The sequence below is a fragment of the Pipistrellus kuhlii genome, unplaced genomic scaffold (assembly GCF_014108245.1).
Source record: "Pipistrellus kuhlii isolate mPipKuh1 unplaced genomic scaffold, mPipKuh1.p scaffold_m20_p_1, whole genome shotgun sequence".
NCBI classification, from domain to species: Eukaryota; Metazoa; Chordata; class Mammalia; order Chiroptera; family Vespertilionidae; genus Pipistrellus; species Pipistrellus kuhlii.
The window spans coordinates 51,516,864-51,544,396 of NW_023425404.1; the positions used below are offsets into that span (position 1 = coordinate 51,516,864).

At 41.6% G+C, this 27,533-nt stretch overlaps 1 protein-coding gene across 1 annotated transcript in view; it reads right to left on the bottom strand.

Moving 5' to 3' along the window:
- SNAP23 (synaptosome associated protein 23) overlaps positions 1-27,533 on the bottom strand; it is a 45,148-nt gene that overhangs the window by 10,988 nt on the left and 6,627 nt on the right. The window contains exons 2-5 of the mRNA XM_036444879.1: positions 11,673-11,776; positions 9,950-9,991; positions 9,520-9,568; positions 7,939-8,056 (exon numbers count right to left, since the gene is read on the bottom strand). Coding sequence (XP_036300772.1) covers positions 7,939-8,056; positions 9,520-9,568; positions 9,950-9,991; positions 11,673-11,729 — 266 coding nt within the window. The 5' untranslated portion in view covers positions 11,730-11,776. The remainder of the gene's footprint in view (positions 1-7,938; positions 8,057-9,519; positions 9,569-9,949; positions 9,992-11,672; positions 11,777-27,533) is intronic.

The window sequence follows — 27,533 nt, forward strand, 5'->3', positions numbered from 1 at the left end:
TAGCAGGTTAACAGCCCCAACTGCGCCATAGACTGCATCTTAATGTTCCCTTTGATCAGTTACTGAGACCGGCTTCTGATGTTAAATCTTCATTTTTAGTAAGCAGATTAGAAAGGAAAAGATTAGGTGAGAGAGTGAAATGCAGAATATAGTAAATGCCAGTTAAACAGAACAGAAGCAGCTTTAGAGTTTTCAAAACACAATGCATTTAAATTCCTGCCTGATTCCACAGAAATAACCAGCTGAGAATCTAGATAAAAAGAAAAAATAAGAAAACTATTTAATCAGAGCATACTTCATCTTTCCTAAGAATGTCTGGGTAATAATATTCTTTCCTAAAATTATGAAAATTAATATGAAGAGAAGACAAATACTAATGGAAAGGTTGTAAAACTTCCTCACTCTTTTATTGGTGATTACAGATTTTTCTTAATTACTTCTCTTATAATTTTTGTTGGTATTTTAATTTAAAAAAATCATTTTACATGCCAACTCAATCATCAGCCAACAAGTTTCTCAAGGATATTCAATCAACAACTATTTATTGAGTACCTACAATATATCAGATACCATGTGAGGCACAAAAATAAGAGTAATCCTATGTAATAAAGAGGTAATATGCAAATTGACCCTCATGCCATCATGGCGTCTCAAGATAGTGGTGCACACAGTGGGGGCGGAGCAGTAGGGCTGTGGCTTTCACTGGGGTTCTGCAGCCCCGCATGCATGCTGCCCGTGGCCTGGAGGGGGGATCGGGGCGGCACTCCAGGACTCAGGGCCAGCCGGTGGCACGCGGGCCGCGCGGGGCAGGATCTCCGGGACTCGGGGTGGTTCCATGGCACAGGGGGGAGGGGTCCCAGGTCACAAGTGATAAATAAAACCACAGAAATGCCTTACTCATCTTTCTATACCTTCAGTGAACAGGATGAAGGAAGCACTCAAATGTGAACTAAAATATAATTCAATATTATTTTAACCAATGAGAGCTGAATATTTACACCTTAATATGACACAGGATTGGAATAGTGTAAAATCTTTAGTACCAAATTTGAACTTCTCTAGGAAATGATCCTGAAATACCAATTTGCCTTCAAACTATGTGCTATTATGTTTGACATTATAAGCACAGACTGAAGAGAGGCAAGACAGAAGGATACGTTGTCTGAGAATGGTTAAACTGGTACAACCAGGCAGTTTATTAGCCTGAGACTTCCCATTTTAAGTCTGCCTCCTTTTAAACTCTTATTAATTAGAATTACAACTTTTCAAAGTTATTTGCAAAGATATAAAATTTTTAATAAGGATATGCAATATTTTGCTTTTAGGATTCAAATAGTAGCAAGTTAACATGACATTATTCACAATTTTAAAGTATAATCCTGGTAGTCTTATTTTTAAAATCTAGTAATTTTTTTAAAAAATTAGCTTAAGTTACAATTCCCTTCTAATATAAGGTTCTGTTAAGTAAAGCTATTTCCATGTCTTATTTAAAAAAAAAAAAAAGGGGGGGGGAGAATCCAAGATGACTGCACAGGTAAACACCTAGCCACAGACGCACACAACAATTTCAATAAAATACAACTAAAATATAAAATGGACATTACCCAGAACTACAGGAAAGTCGACTGACTGCAAATTCTACAACGAGAAGCAAGAAGAAAACCAGAAGGAAGAGCGGAGGAGCTGTAAAAGCCTAAGGTACGGAGTCACGCGGCGCACGGAGAGGACTGAGCCAGAGAGGACGGAGCCGGAGAGGAGGGAGGCTGAGTGCCTGGCTGGCATTCCCTAGCAGGAAGGAGATAAAAGCTCCGGCCGTGCTGGGCCCCAGTTCCGACTGCTCTGAACTCCAGTTCTAGGCCAGACCCCGGGGACCCAGGCTCAAACAGAGGGAGCTGGGCTGTAAGGCAGAACCCCGGGGGAGTGGCGAAAGGAGGTCCCGGTGGCACACACATTGCGCGCAGAGAAGGGATGGTTGGCTGTGCCACGGGATTGCCCTGGCGGGAAGGAGACTGGGGCTCCAGACTGCTCTGAATGCCACCTCCAACTCCACTTCCAACTGAACTGAACCCCAATACTGGGCTCATTGGGGGAAAGCCTAGACTGTTTGGTAGCAGGCGAAAATCAAGGGCACCTTTCTCTCAGAGGCGCTTGCAAGAAGTACTGAAGGACCCTGAGACCCAGGAGCTGCATAGGGTGGGGCTGACAGAAGCCAAGGCTGTAGGCTCCACCCTGAAACCCCGCCCCATCTGTAGCTGCGAAATGCGACAACGAAATAGATCACAAACGATAGAAATGGAGGACAAAAAGTGACTGGATATAGAGTTCAAATATACGCTTATAAGGTTTTTCAAGAATTTCCTAAAAAAGATCGATAAAACCTATGAGGATATGAAAAGGGATCAACTAGAATTAATAAGGAATCAACAAGAAATGATAAGGGATCAACAAGAAATAAATAATACATTGTCTGAAATAAAAAATATTATACAGAGTCCTAAAAACAGAATGGAAGATCGCAAGAATCAAGTCAAAGATTTGGAACATAAAGAGCCAGAAGACACTCCTCTGCAGAAGCTAGAAGGCAAGAGAATCCAGAAAATTGAAGATATGTAAGAAACCTCTGGGACAACTTCAAGTGAACCAACATCAGAATTATGGGGGTCCCAGAAGATGAGAGAGAGCAAGATATCGAAAACATACTGAAAGAAATAGTGACAGAAAACTTCCCCCACCTGGTGAAAGAATTAGACTTACAAGTCCAGGAAGCGCACAGAACTCCAAACAAAAGGAATCCAAAGAGGACCACACCAAGACAAATCATAATTAAAATTCCAAGAGCAAAAGACAAAGAGAGAATATTAAAAGCAGCAAGAGCAAAGCAGGTAGTTACCTATAAAGGAGCACCTATACGATTGTCAGCTGATTTCTCAACAGAAACCATGCAGGCCAGATGGGAACGGCAAGAAATATTCAAGGCGATGAATAGTAAGAACCTACAGCCAAAGATAATCTACCCAGCAAAGCTATCACTCAGAATCGAAGGTCAGATAAAGAGCTTCACTAATAAAAAAAAGCTAAAGGAGTTCATCAACACCAAACCAGAATTTTATGAATTGCTGAAGGGGGTTCTTTCAGAAGAGAAAGTAAATAAAGATAAAAATTATGAACAACAAATATGTAACTATCAACAAGTGAATCTAAAAACCAAGGAAATTAAAAAAAAAATCTGATGAACAATATTAACTATTGAATATAATAGAATCAGAGGTATGAAAGGGGAGTGAACTGACGATTCTTGGGGAAAAGGAGAGAGGGGTATGTGGGAAGAGACTGAACATAAACTGTGCACCTATGGATGAGGACAATGGGGAGTGGGGAAAGTGCAGAGGGTGGGGTGGGAACCTGGTGGAGGAGAGCAATGATGGGGGGGGAGGAACATTTGTAATAATATGAACAATAAAAATAAAATAAAATAAAATAAAATAAAATAGAATAAATAAAATAAAATAAAATAAAAAAGGGGAGAAGGGAAGATTTGCTGACCTGGCTTCAATGAATACTATACTAAACAAATAAAAATCTCAAGAACAAATCTACTCAAAAGACATTTTCTATATAGCAATACATCTAACAACAGCTACAACAAAAAAGTTCATTCTTTTGTTGCCAATGTCAAGAAATGTAGGATACAGTTAAAAGCTAGGGCTCTGCCTGGTTTTGAATCTCAGCTCTTCTGCTCGCTAGTATAGCCTCTTGTGTGCCTATCTTTCCCCAAATGTAAAATGGTGAAAATAAGAAAGTCTATCTCATATTAAAGTTACTGTTAGGATTAAATTGGAAGTGCTCAGAATAGTAAGTCTAAATTAACATTATAGTCCCATAGCTCTTGTCCAAACCCTTGGATGCGAAATATTTTGAGCATTACCACATGATCAAATACATCAATATTTCTGCAATGAAACAAACTGACGTATTAAGAGTAATAAAGAATATAAGTAGCTTCAGTTCAGGTTACATTTTGTGTAAATTAATGAGTTGTGGTACCACATTATGAAAATGACAAAAAAACAAAACAACCCAAACCTTTGGTTTTCAGAGTCTTTTAGATTTCTGAACGATAGATAGAGACCATGGACCTGAGTTGTTATTACTAATACCAGAATTAGTACTAGCCTTAAACTAAGAAAATTAAGACCCTGTTTTGACCTTTGAGAAACTCCTGGCATGGCTGTTTAAACAGAAACCAGCAGATGAAACTGAAAAAATCGAAACATTGACAGAAATGAGAGCAGATATAACTAAGGACAAGAGATACCATAGAGACCAAGGACTCAATGACATAAAAGATAGGTGGAAGGAAGGCAATTACAATTAGACATCTCTAACGCTCTTCTCTTCAGGGAACAACTGTTCTATTATAGTAACCCCGTGATTCCATCTGTTAAGAAGTGCCTTTTCTTGACCCTCTGAGAAAGAGTTCTGCTAAGGTTAGAGGCAAAAGACTGCTTCAGGACCATGTTCTATCTTCTCTTTCACAAGTGTCCAAGAAAATCTTGCCCATTCTTGGCTGGGATACACAAAGAGAAATAAAATCAATACTTCTGTAGTTTCATTTCCCACTTTCTATGATATTAGACTATCTTAGGATTCACTGCTTTTCCTGTTCAACTGCTGACTAAGAACTGATTTTGCTGTAGGTTCTAGGGAGGACTTCTTCCTCCTTGCTATTCTCTTAATATCTAATCTAAATAAAATTTATTTTTTCTCCTCTGCACTCTTCCAAGAGGGTAAAAAGAACACAGGAGAAAGGGATAAGTCTGCAAAACATAGTTAACTACGCGTTTGGATAAAAAAAAAAAATCTGTGCATTTCTAACTTGTTTGCTTATAGTAATCTATTAAACCCTAAAGGACAGTCATAGTTAATAAAATATGCAATTTTGGAGACTTATCCAAGGTCTAAAGAGATCAACAGACTTGTCTTAGAATATAGGAAGCTAATGGACAAGCACAGATAGAAAGAACACTGTCAAATTGTAACTTCTTGTGCCTAAAACAACACTGAAGTTAATCAAAGCAACTTAACTATTTTTCTCTAGTAGTAATGACACAAAGATGATTATCACATGAAAGCATTTATCATAAGTTATGACAGTATAACAAAAGTTCCTCCATTCCTAACTCCTTTGTGGAGTAAAAATGCTGAGTCTGTAAACCTTTGTATCCCATTTTTGGTTACCACACCCTGAGACAAACTAGATGGAAGTATGAATGCTTATGAAGCTCTTAAAAGATGAATGCTCTTCAGCAGTTATGATAGCCATTCAATCTCCAGACATTGCCCTTTCAACTAAGGGTAAAGTTCAAAGTTGTTTTGTTAATTACTTCTTAAAACAAAGATGAGCTTCTTCAGAAGGTAAGATAATGATTAATTGACTTAGTCCAAACCTCAGTGTGATCTGAATAATACAATATTTGCCAACACCATGGAGTTTGATTTACCCTAGAAGAAGTAAAGAATTTAAATATTCAAATGGAGTCACCAAGAAAAAAGAATTCCTTTCTGCCAAGCATAATCTCATACACTATATACAAATAGTTTCAAGACTTTTCATTTCCTAGTTTACTAGAAATCTCAAATCTTTGGAGTCTGTTTTGATTTTTCCTTCCTCTTGTTTGACATACAATCAGCTGATTTAAAAAGAATCTGACTTACATTTTTCTCTCTAATCTCAATGATAAGGTCTTACTTCACATGTCTAGATTACAAAAGGTTTTAACTAGACTTCTGGTGTGTAGTTATATATCCCACTCCAAACCATCAACTCCTTACTCTGGCATTCTACTGCCTACTTATGTCTTAATTTCCACTTCTCATCTATATACATCATGCAGCTCAGTTAAGTCAAGCTTGTCTGTAGTATTTGTTTACATTAAATCTCCCACTGGAAATGCCTTCCCAGTTCTTCCATGTCCATACAGATCCTTCTAATCACTCAGAGCCTAATTCAAGTCCTATCCTATCCTAATAGATAAAAACCCTGGGTCCTCAAGAACCGGGAGGCTTAACCAACCACAAGTCAGTCCTGCAGTCAGCGCTGGGTTGCCGTGGTGACCAAGTGCTCACTGCTATGGCTGAAAGCATGGTGACCCAGCACTGACTGCTGAGGGGGCTGCAAGTCAGGCCCAGAGAAAGGCCTGAAGAGAGTAGCGGGGTCTGATCTGTTAATCAGCTCTTGCCTCTTTAACCCTGGGCCTGGTCAGCAGCCACATCTCCATTTTTCTCCAGACCTCCATGGGGATGGTAATCAGCCCTGCCTTTCTGATCAGGCCCCATTGATAGGCCCAGAGACACTGACTGGCATAAAAATTGACCAATCAAAGCCAAATCTGGGTCAACTGTGAGGAACCAATGGCTGCCCAGGAGGTGAAGCTTTTGACACTGACTGGCATAGAAACTGACCAATCAGAACCAAATTGGCCAGCAGAGGAGGGCAGTTGGGGACAAGATCAGGCCTACAGGGGAGGGCTGTTAGGGGAGATCAGGCTGGCAGGGAAGGACAGTTGGAGGTGAGATCAGGCCAGCAAAGGAGGGTAGTTGGGGGTGAGATCAGGATGGCAGGAGAAGACCATTGGGGGCAAGATCAGGCTGGCAGGGGAGGGCAGTTGTGGGGGACCAGGCCTGCTGGGGAGGGCAGTTGGGGGCCAGCAGGCCAGCAGGGGAGAGCAGCTGGGGGTGAGATCAGGCTGGCAGGGGAGGGCCGTTGGGGGAAAGATCAGGCTGGCAGGGGAGGGCAGTTGGGGACAACCGGACCAGCAGGGGAGGACAGTTGGGGGGAAGGACCAGGCCTGCAGGGGAGGGCAGTTGGAGGCCATCAGGCCAGTACTGGAAGGCAGTTGGGGGACATCAGGCCAGCAGGGGAGGGCAGTTGGGGGCGATCGAGCCATCAGGGGAAGCAGTTAGGTGTTATATTAGGCTGGCAGGGGAGAGGTTAGGGGGTGATCAGGATGGCAAGCAGAAGCAGTTAGGGGCAATCAGGCAGGCGAGCAGTTAGGAGCTAGCAGTAACAGACTGTGAGAGGGATGTCCCAGAGTGGAGAGGCTAAAGGCTGGGCTGAGGGACATCCCCTCAGTGCATGAATTTTGTGCACTGGGCCTCCAGTCTATAATAATAAAAGTGTAATATGCTAATCATACCGGCCAGCCAAATGACCTTCCAGATATCCTTCCCAATGAAGCTGTGGTGGCAGGGACCAAGGCAGAGGCAGTTAATGGCAATTAGACTGGGCTGAGGGACCCCCTGGACTACCCCCCTCGCCGTGCCCAAATTTCATGCACCAGGTCTTTAGTCTTTTCTATAAGATGTTCTATAAATTAACCTTTATCACTTCTATACCCTTCACCTTAGTTGATAACATATCATTCAGCACTAGATTTACATATTTTTCACGTTTTGCTATTCTTCCTCATACATCCAACCACATGGTTAAGTCTTTTGAAGACAGGACCCAAGTCCTTTACTCCCCTGGCCATTCTCATGTGCCTTCCACAGAATATATATTTTGTTAATACTCCTTGCTTGAAAGGAAAAGACACTAATTACATCTTCTTTGTATTATCCAGATGTATATCTCCCAATCTTTTCATGTATTCTAAAAAAGAAACTGGAGTGCTCGCTTCGGCAGCACATATACTAAAAAAGAAACTGGAATTTGATCCAAGAATTGATCAAATTTAAGCCATGGTTTTCAGTGAATCTGCCTATTTACAAGAAAAGCTTGATCAGCCTGAAGGAGAAATAACTTATGTTTATCTAACAAAGTTCCTTATTTAGGCCCAGTCACACTTCATTACATTCTTTGGGGATGGGGAATAGGGGGGAAGGGGATGCTTTTACTTTACGTAAATTATTTTAAAAGGTCCTGGTTTATCAACTCACCTATTACACGGGCAGACACAAAGACCACAGCACTTGTTGAGTTCTGTTAAAGTCTTCTCTGCTTCTTTCATGTCTTTATTTATTTGGTCCATGCCTTCTTCTATGCGGTTTAGTTGTTCTAAGAATAAATTGTGGAAGTTACATTCATAATGCTAACTATCGATATTATTATAAAACAGCAAACTTCAACCTTGAATCCAACAATAACACACCATAGTGACTGTATCAGTGCCAGGAGGTTTTACATACTGTCCAATATTAAAGCAATCTTTCACATACTAATCCTGAGTCACCTGGATTCTTACTAGGGAAAGATCTGTTCTAAAGAAATATGTATAATAAGAGCATGTGAGAGTTTGTTTAGAGATCACCCCTGCAACCAAATTACTAAGTATACTGTGGCCAGTCCAAATCCCCAGCATTTCTATCACTGAATAGGCTCAAAACTTGTAGGCTGTCATAGACTAGTAAAAACTAGACCAGATGATTCAAGACCAACACAAATGGAATGTTTCCAAGCCCACCTGAATCTAGACCTATTTAAGGACTTGAGCTCTGAAAATGCAAAAATATCACCATGTCTAATGTATATATGTCTAATGTACATAATGCATAGGTTAAGTCCTACTACCTAACAAATGACTGATATACAACTGGACATTTTTGTGCCTACCTCTAATCTATAATAATAAAAGGGTAATATGCTGATTAGACTGGACAGCCGAATGACCTACTGATGTCATTCTTGATATTCTTCCAGACGAAGTTACCATGGCAGGGGTCAAGGCTGAGGCAGTTAGGGGCAATCAGGCAGTCAGGCAAGCAGGTAGAGGTGATTAGGCAGGCAGGCAGAGTGGTTAGGGGTGATCAGGCAGGCAGGTGAGTGGTTGGGGTGATCAGGCAAGCAAGTGAGCAGTTAGGGGTGATTAGGCAAGCAGGCAAGTGGTTAGGGGCAATGAGGCAGGCAGGCAAGCAGTTAGCGGCAGGTGAGCGGTTAGGGGCGATGAGGCAGGAAGGCAAGTGGTTAGGGGCAATCAGGCAGGCAGAACAGTGAGGGGCAATCAAGCAGGCAGGTGTGTGGTTAGGAATGATCAGGCAGGCAGGCAGAGAGGTTAGGGGCAATGAGGAAGGTAGGCAGGCAAGTGAGTGGTTAGGAGCCAGAGGTCCCAGATTGCGAGAGGAATGTCCAACTGCCAGTTAGACATTCAACCAGTAGGAATGTCCAACAACTGGCAGTCAGACATCCCCTGAGGGATCCTGGATTGCGAGAGAATGCAGGCTGGGCTGAGGAACCAGCAGTCGGACATCCCCCGAGTGGTCCTGGATTGCAAGAGAGTGCAGGCTGGGCTGAGGACACCACCCTCCTACTCCCCCACCCCCTGCCGCCCCTGTGCACAAATTTCATGCACCAGGCCTCTAGTTAGTAATAAACATAATATAATTCAAATAAGAAGAAGTAAATACTCTTATCTTACAAAAGGAAGGCACTCCCAAAGGCTTAATTTTATACTTGGCTGATTTGAAAGGGCTTTCTGACATCATAAGTCAAATCAAAAGTTTCTGCCAATAACTATAACTCACCCCCTTGTTCATCCAGCATAGTGATAGTCTTAATTCCTGCATCCTGAGACTAAAAGAAGGAAAAAAGTTGATAGCACAACACAATTTAGCAAAAGTAATAGAAACAATAACAGGAGAGAATCATTTAGAAAATTAAGTTCTTAGAGGAGTATAACCAGAAAAAAATTAGTATCTCCAAACCAACATACTCTAACATACTAACCCCCCTACCCCAAATAATTAAATCACAAACTCATGGTACACTGATCTTCCCTGTCATATTCTAATACTGTCAATAGGGGAGACGTCCCGTTAGTGCATGGTTTGACAATGGTTTCATGAAGCTTACTGATACATCACCCTTAACTCTTAATACCAATTCCACCTTGTGATCTTACAATCCCTCCTACACAGAATCTGTATTTAACTTAACAATTAAACACTTTCTTACCTCAATGGCTAAACCCAGGATTCTCCTTGTACTTTCCAAAGACTAGGGAAAAAAAGAAGAATTTTTATCATTCTCAAATATGTAGAAAAAGGAAAAATCTGATCACAGGTCATATTCATGATGCTTCTCTATTTTTAAAGATTGCCCACACACAATGGGATACTATGCAGCTATAAAAAAGGATCTCTTATCCTTTGAGACAGCATGGAGGGACCTGGAGAGTATTATGCTAAGTGAAATAAGCCAGTCACAGAAAAACAAATATCACATGATCTCACATGTGGAATCTAATGAATAAAATAAATTGAACAAAAATAGATCCAGAAACATTGAAGCATGCAACAGACTGGTGTATTTCAGAGGGAAGCAGGGGGTGGGGGGAACGGGGGAGGATAGATTAAATAAATAAATTATATGCATACATGCATAGCCCATAGACAGACTAAATAGTGAAGTAAAGGCCTAGGGAGAGGGTGGGAGCAGGTCAAGGGATGGGAGGAGGGAATACCTGTAATACTTTCAACAATAAAGATAAATTAAAAATAAAAAAAGAAATGTCAGCACATCAATTCCTTCTTAAAACAGGGATGGGCAATGTCCAGCCCTCGGGCCATAAAAGGCCTGTGAAATCATTTGTTCTGGCCCTGTGAAGGCATTACGGGTAAGTTAATTAAATTTTTGACCAAATATAGCAGGCTAATTTTTAAGTTGATAATTTTGTATGGCCCTTGAATGATGCTATAAATATCCAAATGGCCCTTGGCAGAAAAAAAGTTTCCCACCCCTGCTTTAAAATAACCAAACAAAAAGTTGATCACTATAATTTTAGTTTTCTTCCTACCAGGTACTCATTAAGATAAAATATGGAGGGTGAAGTTAATGGGATTTATAAAATTTTAACATAAGCAAGAACCTTAGTATATTACACAGATATCAGAAAGTTCTGTTAAAATTAATTGTCCAGAATTCCTCAAGTCTACAGTATATTTGATATAACTGTTAGGCAATAATTATCTAAAAGATAATCATATAAACTGTTTTCACTTATTTAGTTCTTTATGGTAAAATGAAAAAAATAAGGAGCTAATAATGGCACTATAGGGAAAATGCATTCTTTGAAATAAAGGGACTTGGAAGAGACCAAAATGGTCTTCTAAAGAGATCCTCTCATCCCTCCACTGTGAACACTAAAAGAAAATTAATTACAGGGGAACCTTGTTTCTCAAATTTAATGTGTTCTGGAAGCTGGTCAAAAACCGAATCATTTTTTCCCCATTAAAAATAATGTAAATTGAGTTAATCGGTTCCAGACCCCCAAATGATACCCTATTTTAACCTTTCTCATATACAGTACATGTCGACTGTATTATTTAATCTATATATAAACTTTAAAAACAAAAAGGACAAAAAATGTAAATGAAAATTTAATGAAAAGGATAGAAAATGTATAGTAAAAAATGAAAATTTTACAATAATTATAAGCAGCAACAAAACCAAAAAAACACACCACAAAAATATTCATGGCATAATATCTTAAGATTTTAACAGTGGGAAACTGACTCATATTTGCACATTCTCTCCTTTGTTTGTCCCCTGAGAGATATATGACTCATCATACTGGTGTCAGCATTAAAGGATTGTCAGGTTAAGAAGTGAATTGTTCGAGATGGGAGAAATCTGAGAAACAAGGTTCTACTGTACTTATTCCAAGTAAAACATTTACCTCATCAGTAACCTGGTGAGCCCTCAACTGAATTTCTTCTGGTGACAGATTATCCATGATGAATTAAAACTCCTGATAGGCACAGACAATGAAATGTAGATATTCTGTAAGAATAAGAACACAAAAAAACAAATTTGTTTGACCAGAGTGTGGATTTTGGAGTTTAGGATATTTACCTCAAAAAAATGATAAAAGGGTTTGTTTATCTATATCACAGGTGAAGAAACTAAAACCGAGAGAGGATTAATGGATGCTTAAATGCTAGTTAGTACCAGAGGTGAACCTAAAACTAGTGAAGCGCTGTTTCTAATAGGAAAGTGGTCCCTCTACTTTGAGAAGTAAGGTATTACTAGAACACAAGCTTAAAAAACTTAAAATAAATTCGTGGTTATACAATGTTCATTATACAACCTTTGAATATGAAAAAGCAGTAAGGTGAAGAAGGCTAAGTTAGGCAGTGTTTCATCATAATATAACAAAATTCGAAGTCATGTGCCTGAAAAACATAGAAAGCATTCTAAATATGCTAATTGTCCAGGCTACTCATTAGAGAAAATAACATATTTTCATTCTTTTTTTAAAAAAATATATTTTATTGATTTTTTACAGAGAGGAAGGGAGATGGAGAGAGAGTTAGAAACATCGATGAGAGAGAAACATCGACCAGCTGCCTCTTGCACACCCCCTACTGGGGATGTACCCGCAACCAATGTACATGCCCTTGACCGGAATCGAACCTGGGACCTTTCAGTCCGCAGACCGACGCTCTACCACTGAGCCAAACCAGTTTCGGCCATATTTTCATTCTTAATAAGAGGATTATCCTATATAATAAAAGCCTAATATGCAAAATGTCCCCTTGACCAGGGGGAAGGGCTACTAGGGGAAGGGAGGTGCCCAGGTTGGCAACTGGCAGCTGCTAGGGACCCTACCCATGCATGAATTTTGTGCACTGGACCTCAAGTCTTGATAAAAGAGCCCAGAAAAGAATTAAGGTTTTTATTTTTATTTTAATATATTTTATTGATAATTTACAGAGAGGAAGGGAGAGAGAGAGAGTCAGAAACATCAATGAGAGAGAAACATTGATCAGTTGCCTCCAAAACACCCCCTACTGGGGATGTGCCTGCAACCAAGGTACATGCCCTTGACCAGAATCGAACCCGGGATGCCTCATTCCGAAGGCTGACACTCTATCCACTGAGCCAAACCAGATAGGGCTAAGGTTTTTATTAATAGTAGACTCACACTTTCCAATTACTGTACTGTTTGCTGTTTTAGTGAAGTCGTTAAGAAGTAGAACAATTATTCTCTTATACACAGTAACTCATAAAGAGGTCTCATAGACATTCAAACTAAAAGCATAAATAGTTGTTATTCAGTACTACTGTTATGTATGTGTAGTCCTATGGGGTAATAGGCAACATGTGACAGATCCAGGCTGTTTTCTTTTCTTTCTTTCTTTTTTATTTAAGGAGAGGAAGGCAGAGGGAGAGAGAAACATCCATCAGTTGCCTCCCATATTGTACATGCTGATGCAATCTGAGTACGTACCAGGACAGGGATTGAACCCACAACCCTTTGGAGCACAGGCTGATGCTCCAACCACTGAGAAACACTGGCCAGGGCTAGGCTGTTTACTTTTCACTACATTTGCTAGCTTTGTATTTTTGAAAACTAATTTTATGAAAACTCTTTCAATGACATAGATAATCTGGTTCACATTTTGGATTTGTCCCTGGGAACATTTGACAATGTCTAGAGACAGTTTTTTTTTTAGTTTTTTTTTTAAAGATTTTTAAATTGATATTTAGATAGAGAGGGAGAGGGAGAGAAACATTGATTGGTTGCCTCCCACACGTCCCCTAAAGAAGATCAAAACTTGGGCATGTGCCCTGACTGGGAATTGAACCGACAACCTTTCAGTGCACAGGACGATGCCCAATCAGCTGAGCCACACTAGCCAAGGCTAGAGACAGGTTTGTTTGTTTTTTTATTGTCACAAGCTTGAGTGGGGAGTAATGTTACTGGCATATAATTGAGAGGCCAGGGATGCTGCTACCAGTAAATATCCTATTATGCTCCACAAGGAAGATTTATTTGGCCCAAAATATCAAAATGCTGAGGTTGAGAAATCACTGATAAGCAGGGAACCTAGGTGCCTGGCAATGTACTAGAGTGAACTCGTGTGTTATATCTTTGTATCTCTAATACCTAACAGGATCTGACAGTTGGAACTCCAGTAAATGTGTGCTGAAGGAACAACTAAGTAGAAAAACAAGGTGTGCTCTCAAAGTATTTTAATGGATTTTAGAAACAAAGTTACAAGTAATAGTATCACCACACCTGCAAATAACCACTAGAACAACAAACCAAAACTGCCATTATATGTGTATGGTGTGGAATGGCCTGCTGGTCACATACTAATATTTTTAGTCCCATTCATAGCTAACCAACATTTTTAGTAGAATAGTCTTTGGTAAGACAAAAAGTGAGAATATTACATTCCTAGTATAGGAATGTTTAAAATTCTGTCATAGCTCTTTGGTGTTTTTAAGGTCTAATTCACTTTTTTTTTTAAGTATTTTCTTTTTTAAAATATGTTTACTGATTTCAGAGGAGGATCCAAGATGGCTGCTCGGGTAGACATCTAACCGCAGCAGCACACAACAATTTCAATGGAATACAACTAAAATGTAGAGTGGACATCGCCCAGAGCTACAGGTAGTCAGCTGACTGAAAATTCTACAACAAGAAGGAAAGAGAAAACCAGGAGGAAAATCAGAGGAGCTGAAAAATCCTAAGGAACGGAGACATGCTGCGCGCCCACACGCATGCGCGAACGCGGAGAGGATGCAGCCGGAGAGGAGGAGAAGGCCTGGTGCCTGCCTGGCGTTCCCTAGCAGGAAGGAAATAAAAACCCCAGCCTGGGCTGAACCACAGAACCGGCAGCGCTGACCCCCCAGTTATGGGCCAGACCCTGGGGACCCAGGCTCCGGCAGGGGGAGACGGGGCTGTGAGGCGGAATCCCAGGGGAGCAGCGAAAAGCGGAGCCCCCAGAGTAGCGCACACTGCGCGCAGAGGACAGTCTGTTGACTCTGATCCTAGACTCCCCTAGCGGGAAGGAGAAAAAAAAGCTCCAGACTGGAGGAACGCGACAAGGAGCAGGAGCCCCTGCCAGACACTGGCCAGCCGGGCACCAGCAAGGAGCCGGGCAACGGGGCCCCCCAGGGGGGGGTGCCCCTGAGCCCTCAACCGCTGAGCGCGGGCAACGGAGCCAAGGCCGGGGGCTGCTTCCTGGGCGGCGCCGACCCGGGCAACAGGCTAAAGCAGCGCAGGAGCCCGCGGAGAACAAAGGGGTGCCACAGGCCAACCTGCTGAGCTCCCAGGACAAGGAGGAAGAAACCAAAGAAGTTCTCAATGTGAAGAAATCAAGGGAGAGCAAAAGATAGTAAAATTACTTAACAAAGAATACAAAGAAGATCTTGAAAAAATCAAAGACTAAGTCAGAACTCAACTCACCAGCCAACATTGCAACATAAATGCGTTTAAAAAAAAAAAAAAAAAGGACACAATGTTGGAACAGCAGCGGCCAGGCCTAGAGTGGCCAGGCACAAGGCAGTGGCAGCCGGGCCCGGAGCAGCAACGGCCAGGCCCCAGAGCAGCAGCAGCCAGAACCAGAGCATCAAAAGCCAGCACTGGAGCAGCCAGACCTGGGGAAGTGGCAGCCAGGCCTGAGGTGGAGGCGGCCAAGCCCAGGGTGGCCAGTGCGGGAACACCCAGACCCGGAGTGGCCAGGCCCGGAGAAGCCAGGCCCAGAGCAGCCGGGTTGGGAGCAGCCAGGCCCAGAACAGCAGTAGCCAAGCCCGAAGCATCCAGGCCGGGAGCGGCCAGATTCGGAGCGGCCGGGCCCGGGGCAGCCGGGCCCAGAGCAGCAGGGTCGGGTGCGGCCAGGCCTGGAGCAGCAGCTGCCAGGCTGGGAGCGGCCAGGCCCGGAGCAGCCGGGTCGGGTGCGGCCAGCCCCGGAGCAGCAGCTGCCAAGTCCAGAGCAACTAGGTCGGGAGCGGCAGTGACCAGACCCGGAGCAGCTGGTTGTGGAACGAACCAGAGCAACAGAGGCCAGGCCCGGAGCAGCCAGGCCCGGAACAGCTCGCTCCTCGCCTGCCCCTGCCCCACGGCTGCCTCTCAGACATGGCTGGAAACTTTTGTGGGAACTTGAGGGTCTGCTGAATCAAGTGATGAAGGCTTAGATCTGGATGTGTTGAGTTAGTATAGCGCTGGGGTGTTGATCTGTGAGTGCCTTGGGTGGGGCCTGGATGAGGCTGGTTGACCTATTTGGAAATGTCTCTTGTGTGAAGTATATCATTGGGCATGTGGAGGTATTATTGATATGAGAAAATGCTAAGTAACTGATTTACTATCTGAAAAGGGATTTACTATCGGGGAAAGGGAGGGAGGAAGAGACTGAACATAAACTGTGCACCTATGGATGAGGACAATGGGAGATGGGGAGGGGGCGGAGGGTGGGGAGGGAACCTGGTGGAGGGGGGAAGAAATGAGGAACCTTTGTAATAATATGAACAATAAAGATTGATTTAAAAATAAATAAATAAAATATGTTTACTGATTTCAGAGAGGAAGGGAGAGGGAGAGAGATATAGAAACATTGATGATGAGAGAGAATCATCAATCACCTGTCTCCTGCATGCCCCACTACTGGGGACTGAGCCTGCAACCCAGGCATGTGCCCTGACCAGAAATCGAACCATGACTTTCCGGTTCACAGGTGGATGCTCAACCACTAAGCAACACCAGCCAGGCTAATTAAGATTTGAGCTTGCTTAAAGCTGTTAATCCTCATGAAAAATAATGTTATCGCATGCATATAAGCATAACCAATGGACACAAAACTCTGGTGAGGGAGGGCATGTATGGGAGTGGGGGGATTGGTAAGATATGTACATATATAATACCTTAATAAAAAATAAATAAAAAATAATGTTATCATTCATTATTATTGCAAAAATATGAAAATTTAATTTCATACCTTGCTTGCCATTGCATGACTGTGGTTCTGGCAAAAGGCTCATATTCTAAGACATGTAGGACCTTTTTTTTATTTTATTAAATTATCTGTGTACATATCTTACCATTTCCACCCCCTCCCATACACACCCTCCCTCCCCAGAGTTTTGTGTCCATTGCTGTACTTATATGCATGTATACAAGTCCTTCGGTTGATCTATTATCTCCCCCAGATCTCCTTACCGAACTTTTTTTTTTTTAATTCATTGTTTAAGTATTACATATAGTATTACATATGTCTCCTCCCCCCGGCCCCCCTTTCCCATTGACCTCTCCCAGCCACCTCCATCCCCCAGCACATGCCCTCACCTCCACAGTGTCTGTGACCATTGGTTATGCTCATATGCATGCATACAAGTCGTTTCGTTGATCACTTATCCCATCCACCCACCCACTCCCCACTTTCCCTCTGAAGTTTGACTGTTGTTCGATGCTTCTCTGTCTCTGTATCTATTTTTGTTCATCAGTTTATGTTGTTCATTATATTCCACAAATGAGTGAGATCATGTGATATCTATCTTTCTCTGACTGGCTTATTTCGCTTAGCATAATGCTCTCCAGGTCCATCCAGGATGTTACGAATGGTAAAAGTTCTTTCTTTTTTTATAGCAGCATAGTATTCCATTATGTAGATGTATCATGGTTTAAATTTTAAGCCACTCATCTGCTGATGGGCACTTAGGCTGCTTCTAAATCTTAGCTATTGTAAATTGTGCTGCTATGAATCTAGGAGTGCAAAAATCCTTTCTGATTGGTGTTTCTGGTTTCTTGGGCTAATTCCTAGAAGTGGGATTATTGAGACAAATGGGAGTTCCATTTTTAAATTTTTGAGGAAACTCCATTCTGTTTTCCACAGTGGCTGCACCAGTTTGCATTCCCACCAGCAGTGCACGAGGGTTCCTTTTTCTCCACATCCTCACTAACACTTGTCGTTTGTTGATTTGTTGACAGCCATTCTGACAGGTATGAGATGGTGCCGCATTTTCATCTCTCAGGTAATTAGTGACTTTGAGAATGTTTTCATGTGTTTCTTGGTCTTCTGTATGTCCACTTTTGAAAAGTATCTTTTTAGGTCCTTTGCCCAATTTTTTTTATTGGATTGCTTATCTTCCTTTTGTTAAGATGTATGAGTTCCCTAAAATTTTGGAGATTAGAACCTTATCGAAGATAAGATTGGCAAATATGTTCTCCCATGCAGTATTGTTGTGTTGTTGTTTTTTTAATGTGCGTGTGTATGTGTAGCAAAGGTGGAGATTTATTGAAGAACAAGTACAGATTCCCATGTGGGGAGGGGGAAAAAAGTCCCCTTGTTGTTTTGTTAATGGTTTCTTTTGCTCTGCAGAAGCTTTTTATTTTGATGTAGTCCCATTTGTTTATTTTCTCCTTAGTTTCCATTGTCTTAGAAGCTGTATTGATAAAGATATTGCTACGACATATGTCTGATATTTTGTTGCCTATGGATCCTTCTAAGATTTTTATGGTTTCCTGTCTTATGTTTAAGTAACATAAAGGATGTTCTAAAATTATGAACTGATCATTCATTAGATATATCATAAATGGAATCATATGCTTTAGTACTCTGCTAATTGTTTATGAGCTTTTGGCTTTATCACAAACATGCTAATGCTATAGTTTCACTTTTGTTAATCTTTTGTAGTTATAATTATAAAGGGAAAAAATGTTGCTTTTGTACCCTCTCATCTCAGTTTTTGTAACCTTTCCTTTCTGTAATATCCCCATCTCCTCTCCAGGTGGCTTCTGCCTTCTCCATCACTTCCTAGAGCCCCAACAAGATAGCTTTCAAAGCCTGCTCTTCCCAGGCAGTCTGCTCTAAAGTTATCTATCAAAGCCCAAAAAGCAGAAAGTGATAAGAAGAGTAATATATGCTAATCAATTAGTGCCTGGAAATGACACTTTAGCCAGGTTTTCCAATACTGTATCCTGTGAGTATAAAGTCCTTTTGGGAGTAAGAAAGTCCAGATCTTTCAAGTTGTATGACTTTGTAATTTCATTCCTAGAGATGATCCTTGCCAATTACAAGTCAATATTTGCTATTTTCCTATTTTAAAAAGAGCAAAACTGCATGTAGGTTCATAGAGAGGCTAGAATGCAAAAGTGACCTCTGCCAAATTTGAAGATTGCAAAAGTCCTGCTTTCTAAATATCCTCATATATAATAAAGAGCTAATATGCTAATTAGACCGAACAGCAGAACAATGATCTTCTGACGAAGCTGGGGCTGAGAGGGCCAGCCAAGGCAGCCAGAGGCCTCTAGTATATAAATATAAGCACACTAGGGACCCGGTGCACAAAATTTGTGCACTGGGGTTGGGGGGGGGGGGCTCAGCCCAACCTGCCCTCTCTCACATACTGGGAGTCCTCAGGGGATGTCCTACTGACGACTTAGGCCCGTGCCCCACGGGGATCAGGGCTAAGCCGCAGTTTGGCCTCCCTTTGTGGGAGGCAACCAGGCTGATCAGAGGAGGCACCAGCCCTATCACCCCACGGCTGCTGCAGCCACTGCCAGTCACTACAGCCACCAAGGTGTTTTCATCAACACGGACTCCAGTCCCTTCACCATGAAAAAATGACAACTTTCGCAGAAACCGGTTTGGCTCAGTGGATAGAGCGTCGGCCTGCAGACTGAAAGGTCCCAGGTTCAATTCCAGTCAAGGGCATGTACCTTGGTTGCGGACACATCCCCAGTAGGGGATGTGCAAGAGGCAGCTGATCGATGACTCTCTCTCATTGATGTTTCTAACTCTCTATCCCTCTCCCTTCCTCTCTGTTAAAAAATCAATAAAATATATATTAAAAAAAAGAAGAAAAAAGAAAAAATGACAACTTTCTTGAGGCATTTTCAAGATGTGTCTTTCATAGGATAGCATTTCTTTCTTTACTTTTGTTTTTATCCTCACCTGAGAATATGTTTCCATTGACTTTTAGAGAATGTGGAAGAGAAAGAGAAAGACAGAGAGCAACATCAAAGTGAGAGGAACACTTTGATTGGTTGCCTCCTGTATGAGCCCTGATCTGGGCCCCAGCCAGGGAGAAACCTGCAACCAAGGTGCATGCCCTTGATCAGAATTAAACCCAGACCCTGCTGTCTGTAGTCCAAGGCATTATCCACTGAGTCAAACCGGCTAGGAAAGGATATGACATTTCTTAGCCCTCCAGCAGTAGATCTTCATTTTTTCTCCAGAAGTGTGGTGGGAAAACCCTAGATCACCTTTTTGGATTCTTATTACCCAAGTTATAAGAATATTACCAGTGGCATACAGGAAGCATAGCCAATGTGCAGTCAGAAAAGGTGTTTCCTCTATAGTTCACACCAATCGAGGGCCTCTGACTGAAGTTTTAGGCCTGGGCAGGGCCCCTCCAGCTCCCTCTGATCACCGGCTCAGCCCCTGCCCAGGCCTGCCCAGGCCAAAAGCCTCTTGGGCAGGAGCAGACCCCCAGCTCCCTGCAATCAATCGCAGAGAGTCTGTTCCTGCACCAGGCCTAAGCCGAGGCTTTCAGCTTGGTACCCAAGTGGCCCCCAGCTCCCTGTTGTCGATTGCTGGGGGTCCGCTCGTGGACCAGGCCAAAAGCCTCCTGCTGAGGCTTTCTGCCTGGGGCCAGAGCGAAGTCCCAGCTCCCTGCAATCAATGGCAGGGGGCCCGCTCCTGCCCAAGCCTTACCTCACAGTGACCTGGGTGCCAGGATGTTCCTGGGACACAGGCCCTGGGCGCCTAGGTATGCAAATTAACCGCCATGTTTTTGGACTAATTTGCATAGTCACTCTGATTGGCTATAGACGTAGTGAAGGTACGGTCAGTTTATATGTCTGTCTGTTATTAGGTAAAATGTAGCTGAGAGGCGGATGTGAACAGTTACTACTGACATGGCAACAGGAATATTTGGAAGAACACACACTGTCAATGAACTCAAATGTGCTTCCTACAACTTTTTTCCTTCCCTCAGCAGATGACACACAAGACAAGAAACAAACTGTAATGTTCTCACATGTTTGGCAGGCTGGCATAAGGACACAGGCTTCCTAAGACTTTTTTATTCTGGATTCTTGAGGATGTTGTACTCATGATTATAGTACACTAGAGGCCTGGTGCATGAAAATTCATGCACTGGAGGGGGCATCCCTCAGCCCAGCCTGCCCCCTCTCACAGTCTGGGAGCCTTCAGGGGCGGGAAGCGATCTAACGATCAGGGGAAGGTGATGCCCTATCACACCTCTGTCACTGCCTCAGCTGGCCCTGGTTCCCTGAGCCGCCATCTGAGGCTTGTCTGTACCTCAGGCCAATTCTGGGCAGCTGGGGGACTAAGGGTCTGGGGGACTCTGGAGGCAGGTGCATGGAGTGGCCAGGCCTGCCTGGGGGTGGGTCAAGACTTAGAAGTATTGGGGAGGTTAAAAGCCAGAATTAGCTATATAGCTTTACTCAAAGTTGTTATTATCTCCAGTAGTTTTTCTCATGGAGTCAGGAAAGGGTTATCCAGAATGCTGAAGTAAAGAGAATTAGGGGAGAGACGGGGGAAGGGAAACAAAACATCACTTGACACAAAGATCCCATTAAACTCACTTTTTTTCTTAGATATAAACTAATACATTAAATATCTGTGTTATGGGCCGAAATCGGTTTGGCTCAGTGGTAGAGCGTTGGTCTGCGGACTGAAAGGTCCCAGGTTCGATTCCGGTCAAGGGCATGTACCTTGGTTGCGGGTATATCCCCGGTAGGGGGTGTGCAAGAGGCAACTGGTCGATGTTTCTCTCTCATCAACGTTTCTAGCTCTCTATCTCTCTCCCTTCCTCTCTGTAAAAAATCAATAAAATATATTTAAAAAAATGTGTTATTTTCCCAATGCTTGAGGAACGTAACAGACTATGCTAATCATGTACCTTTGAGAGAAAAATAAATTTTTTTTCAGAGTTTTTACATCTTTTTAAAATATATTTTATTTTGTTTACACAGAGGAAGGGAGAAGGATAGTTAGAAACATCAATGAGAGAGAAACATTGGTCAGCTACCTCCTGCAAATCCCCAACTAGGGATATGCCCACACCAAGGTACATGCCCTTGACTGGAATTGAACCTTGAACCCTTAAGTCCGCAGGCCAAAGCTCTATCCACTGAGCCAAACCTGTTAGGGCAAGTTTTCACATCTTAACTTTTTCACTATGATCTATTTAAACTTATCAGAAGACTCTTAATTTATGCTTAATTTCTTTTCTATTATAAACCTTGAGGGGAGGGAGGAGGAAGAAATGTTTACTGAGTACCTACTATAAGTTACATACCCTACTAAGTATTTATATAGCATATCATTATCTCTGTTATGCCATTTTATAGATGAGGCTCAAAATGTAAACTTGTACCCCAATTTAAATACGATAGACTAAAAGTGTTTAAAATTTTTTTTACAGCCCTAGCTGCTTTGGCTCAGAGAGAGTCAGCCTGCAGACTGAAGGGTTCCAGGTTACATTCCAGCCAAGGGCACATGCCTGGGTTGCAGGCTCAATCCCCAGTAGGTGTGCAGGAGGCAGCCAATCAGTGATTCTTTCTCATCAATGGTGTTTCTATCTCTCTTCCTCTCCCTTCCTCTCTGAAATCAATTAAAAAAATTTTTTTTTAAATATTTTGCAGGTTATTTTTATTTGCCTGATACAATAATGTATTTTCTGAATATTCTATAAAAAGAACTTTATTACCTTTAACGTTAGAAAATTTATAAACATACACTGGTTTTCTAGACAGGTTTCAGAATACTCTCTGACTTCAGTAGCAGCAAACGTTATGTAATAACTACAAACCTTTGATTAATAATGAAAAATAGCCAGGAATGCCAGTTAAAAAGAACAATTGTTCCCTTGTTTACAAGGAAGAAAACTTGGACTCTTTTCCCTTTTAAAAAAATGGAAAAGGAAAAAAAATGGAAAAGTAGGTTTTCAGAATTCCAGGAAGTTATTGTAAACACAGACTGTACTTGGATCTTAATGAAAAAAGGTATTAGGTTTGTTTCCTTTTAAAACTTTTATTTATTGATTTATTTTAGAGAAAGAGAGAGAGAGAAACATCGATTTGTTGTTTCACTTATTTATACATTCATTGGTTGATTCTTGTAAGTGCCTTGACAGGGGATTAAACCTGCAGCCTTGGTGTATTGGGACAACGCTCTAGCCAACTGAGCTACCAGGCCAGGGCAGGTATATTTTGAACATGGTTGTACTATTCTGTTTGCCAACCACCACTTCCTTCCTAGAGAAGAAAGGAGGTAAAGAACTCTAAAAGATAAAAAATGTTGCAAGCTCCAAATGACACAAGAAATATTTATATAAATATATTTTTCTAGCATCCAGGATGTTTGTGGTTATTTCAAGTATCACACCTATAAAATTAAAGTTTTCTTGGCCACTATTTAAGAAAATAATGTTGATTTTTTTAAAAAACAAAACTTCCTAAAGATAATGAAATATATACAAGAAATTTTTCAATATTCTTACTCTGACCTTTTTCCATTTATAGCAACCTAGAAAAAAATCATAGCTACAGACAAAAACACATTAGTCTCAGGGTTACTTATAACTAGAGGCCAGGTGCATGAAATTTATGAATGGGAGGTGGGTCCGTCAGACCGATCTGCACCCTCTTACAATCCAGGATCACTTGTGGGATGTCCACCTGCCTGCCTGATCATTCCTAACCACTCTGCCTGCTTGATCACCCCTAACCACTCGCCTGCCTGCCTGATCACCCCTAACCACTCTGCCTGCCTTCTTGATTGCCCCTAACTGTTCACCTGCCTGCCTCACTGCCCCTAACCACCTCTGCCTGCCTGATTGCCCCTGACCACCTGCTTGCCTGCCTGATCATCTCTCATTGCCTCTGCCTTGGCCCCGAATGCTGTGGCTTCATTCGGAAGGATGTCCAGAATGATGTTTATTCTAATTAGCATATTATGCTTTTATTATTATAGATGTTAAAAATATTTAAGTGATCCAAACAATCAATGTTAGGGGATTTGACTGAATAATTTATTATATAACTGCATGATGGAATGTTATTCAGCCAATAAAAATTATTTTTAAAGACTTATATTCTTTCATATTTAATTTTAATAAAATGAGAAGTCAAATAGTTCTATAATAGAACTGTCCAAACCAATTCCTACTCCCAGGACCCCAGAGGCAAAATTTTCAATAATACTGGGTTTTCTAGTATTTAACCCCAGATCAGAGCTTATAGTGTTGTTGTTACTCGAGGATATTTTTTCCATTGTTTATTTTTTTATTCTTTTTTTAATATATTTTATTGATTTTATACAGAGGAGGAGAGAGGGATAGAGAGCTAGAAACATCAACCAGTTGCCGGTAGGGGATGTGCCCACAACAAATGCACATGCCCTTGACCAGAATTGAACCTGGGACCCTTCAGTCTGCAGACCAATGCTCTACCGCTGAGCCAAACCGGTTTCGGCTAGTGTTGTTTCTTGATATTTTCTTGATATTGAGTATCATCCACTAACTTTCAACAATGGATATATTTAGCTCTTATACTTCCCTCTTAACATGCTAGTTTTTGTAGTTTTCCTGGCATCACAGACTGGCAGGATAATTAAATTCTTGGTTGGAAATCAGAAATCCTGAAGCAGTGAAGGAACTTGTTTAACTGTGGCTACCCCAGTCAAATGTAGATAGCCATAAAATCCTTCCTTCCAAGAATATTTTTATTAATCCCAAGGAAACAGGTTTCCATGAAACACCATTTGGAAAATACTAGCCCAAGAAATTTCTGCATAATTAACCAACCAATTATCTGGGAACAATGTTTCTGTTTAATTCTCATCTCAGAGAATTATCTTTGAGATGAGAATAAACCTCAGAAATCACCTAGTCCAATTTCTTTATGCTAAGAGAAAAAAAATGCAGCTCTTTTGCACCTAGGCTCTTTCTATAATACACAATCCTTACTGGCCATGGGAAAGGATGGAGGTTGAGGACCTTCTTGGAACAGATTTGATAGTAGCTGAGAAAGAAAAAGCAGTTGTTTGCAAGACCTGTGGTCTTCCAAAGGCAAGTCATACCAGAGCCCAACTGACAAAGGAAATTATAGACCAGGACTGTCAGAAGATAAGATGGTAAAAACTACAGTCGAGCTATGGTTACCTCTCCAAGAGAGTTGAAACTCATCTATAATAATGGATGAAAAGCAATGAGGAATTAGTAGCCTGCCCAATCTTGTAGGTTTGACAGAAAGGAACCCTAATCCTAAAATATATCCCTCTTAATTAATTCCAAATATATTTTACACATCTGTATCAAGTAGGGGAACATATTTTAATGTCAAAAAAACTACCCTTGTTTCTTTTGAAATAGGTATTTTACGATACACTGTAGTTAGGATACAGAAAATAAAGCACTGTTTTTCACTGTGTCCAAATATATAGTTTTCCATTTCATTTTTTTCTTCTTCCAGTTTTCTTAGTTATTTCATGAACATAAATGCAGCCTCTCTACTGGACTAAAATCTTCTTAACCTAAGACTACGACCATCTGAAATACTGTCAAGAGCTAATTGGGTTGGGTTGAATATGATTTTAGTTAATTCTCCTGTGACTAAAGCTTGCTACTTCTGGATGAGATAATTTAATAAATGGTGTTAAGTGACCATCATGTAGTGGCTAATAATACCAACTCTGATAAACTGTGAATTCATCTTAGCTCTGATACCCAGGCAGTTTAACCTACTCAAGTATCAGTTTCCTCATTCGTTGTTTCAAAAATAAAATTAGTTAATATACATAAAATGCTTAGTATAGTGCCTAGCAATGACAATTAATAATGAACTGAACATTTATATATTCATGCTATTTGTTATGTTCTCTATCTGCAGTAACTGATTCCTGGTATCAAAATATTTGAAAAGCTAACCAGAAAGTTTTAGGTAAACTTAGAATCAGAGCCAAAATACTTTCAGACAGATAAAGTCTTGTCAATCGTGCCTACATCACACTTGGTATCTTACGCAGTCAGTTATTAGATGCCATTTTAGGCACCTAAGGAAGTACAAGTATATGTACAATACACCTAAGCACTCTTTCTTGAAGACTCTAGGGATGAATAATGGAGAATAAATGGAAAGAGTGGGAGAAAGGATTAAGGAGAACAAAGTAAAAATTCAGATATGGGCCATTACTAGGTAAAATAATTTAGTTTATTTTTAGGAATATATTTTTTTCTCTTAGATTCTATTTTTAACATGAAATTTAATAAATGTTTACACATAGCCCTAGCTAGTTTGGCTCAGTGGATAGAGCGTTGACCTGCGAACTGAAGGGTCGGTCCTAGGTTTGATTCTGGTCAAGAGCACACGCCCAGGTTGCGGGCTTGATTCCCTGTGTGGGGCGTGCAGGAGGCAGCTGATCAATGATTCTGATCACTGATGTTTCTATCTCTCTCTCCTTCTCCCTTTCTCTCTGAAAAATCAATAAAAATACATTTGAAAAAAAATGGTTACACATTGCTCTAGCTGGTTTGGCTTATGAATTGTCAACCTGCAGACTGAAGTGTCCCGGGTTTGATTCCAGTCAAGGGCACATGCCCAGGTTGTGGACTCCATCCCCAGTAGGGAGTGTGCAGGAGGCAACCAATCAATGATCTCATCATTGTTGTTTCAATCTTTTCTTCCTCTCCCTTCCTCTCTGAAATCAATAAAAATATTTATTTTTAAAAAGAAGGAAGGGAGAATCCAAGATGGCTGCACAGGTAAACACCTAGCCACAGACGCACACAACAATTTCAATAAAATACAACTAAAATATAAAATGGACATTACCCAGAACTACAGGAAAGTCGACTGACTGCAAATTCTACAACGAGAAGCAAGGAGAAAACCAGAAGGAAGAGCGGAGGAGCTGTAAAAGCCTAACGTACGGAGACACGCAGCGCGCATGGAGAGGACTGAGCCGGAGAGAAGGGGCTGCTGATTGCCTGGCTGGCATTCCCTAGCAGGAAGGAGATAAAAGCTCCGACTGTGCTGGGCCCCAGTTCTGACTGCTCTGAACCCCAGTTCTAGGCCAGACCCCGGGGACCCAGGCTCAAACAGAGGGAGCTGGGCTGTAAGGCGGAACCCCGGGGGAGTGGTGAAAGGAGGTCCCGGACGCACGCACATTGCGCGCAGAGAAGGGACAGTTGGCTGTGCCGCGGGATCGCCCTGGAAGGATGGAGACTGGGGCTCCAGACTACTCTCAACGCCACCTCCAATCCCACTTCCAACTGAACGCAACCTCCAATCCCACTTCCAACCCCAGTTCCGGGCTCATTGAGGGAGACCCTAGACTGTTTGGTAGCAGGCGAAAATCGAGGGCAACTTTCTCTCAGAGGTGCTTGCAGTGAGTACTGAAGGACCCTGAGACTCAGGAGCTGCATAGGGCGGGGCTGACAGAAGCCAAGGCTGTAGGCTCCACCCTGAAACTCCGCCCCTTCAGGGAAGCTGCAAAAATTCGACAACAAAATAGATCACAAACAAAAGAAATGGAAGACAAAAAGTGACTGGATATATAATTCAAATCTACGCTTTTAAGGTTTTTCAAGAATTTCCTAGAAAAGGTCAATAAGACCTATGAGGATATGAAAAGGGATCAACTAGAATTAATAAGGAATCAACGAGAAATGATAAGGGATCAACAAGAAATAAATAATAGTCTGAAATAAAAAATATTATACAGAGTCCTAAAAACAGAATGGAAGATCGCAAGAATCAAGTCAAAGATTTGGAACATAAAGA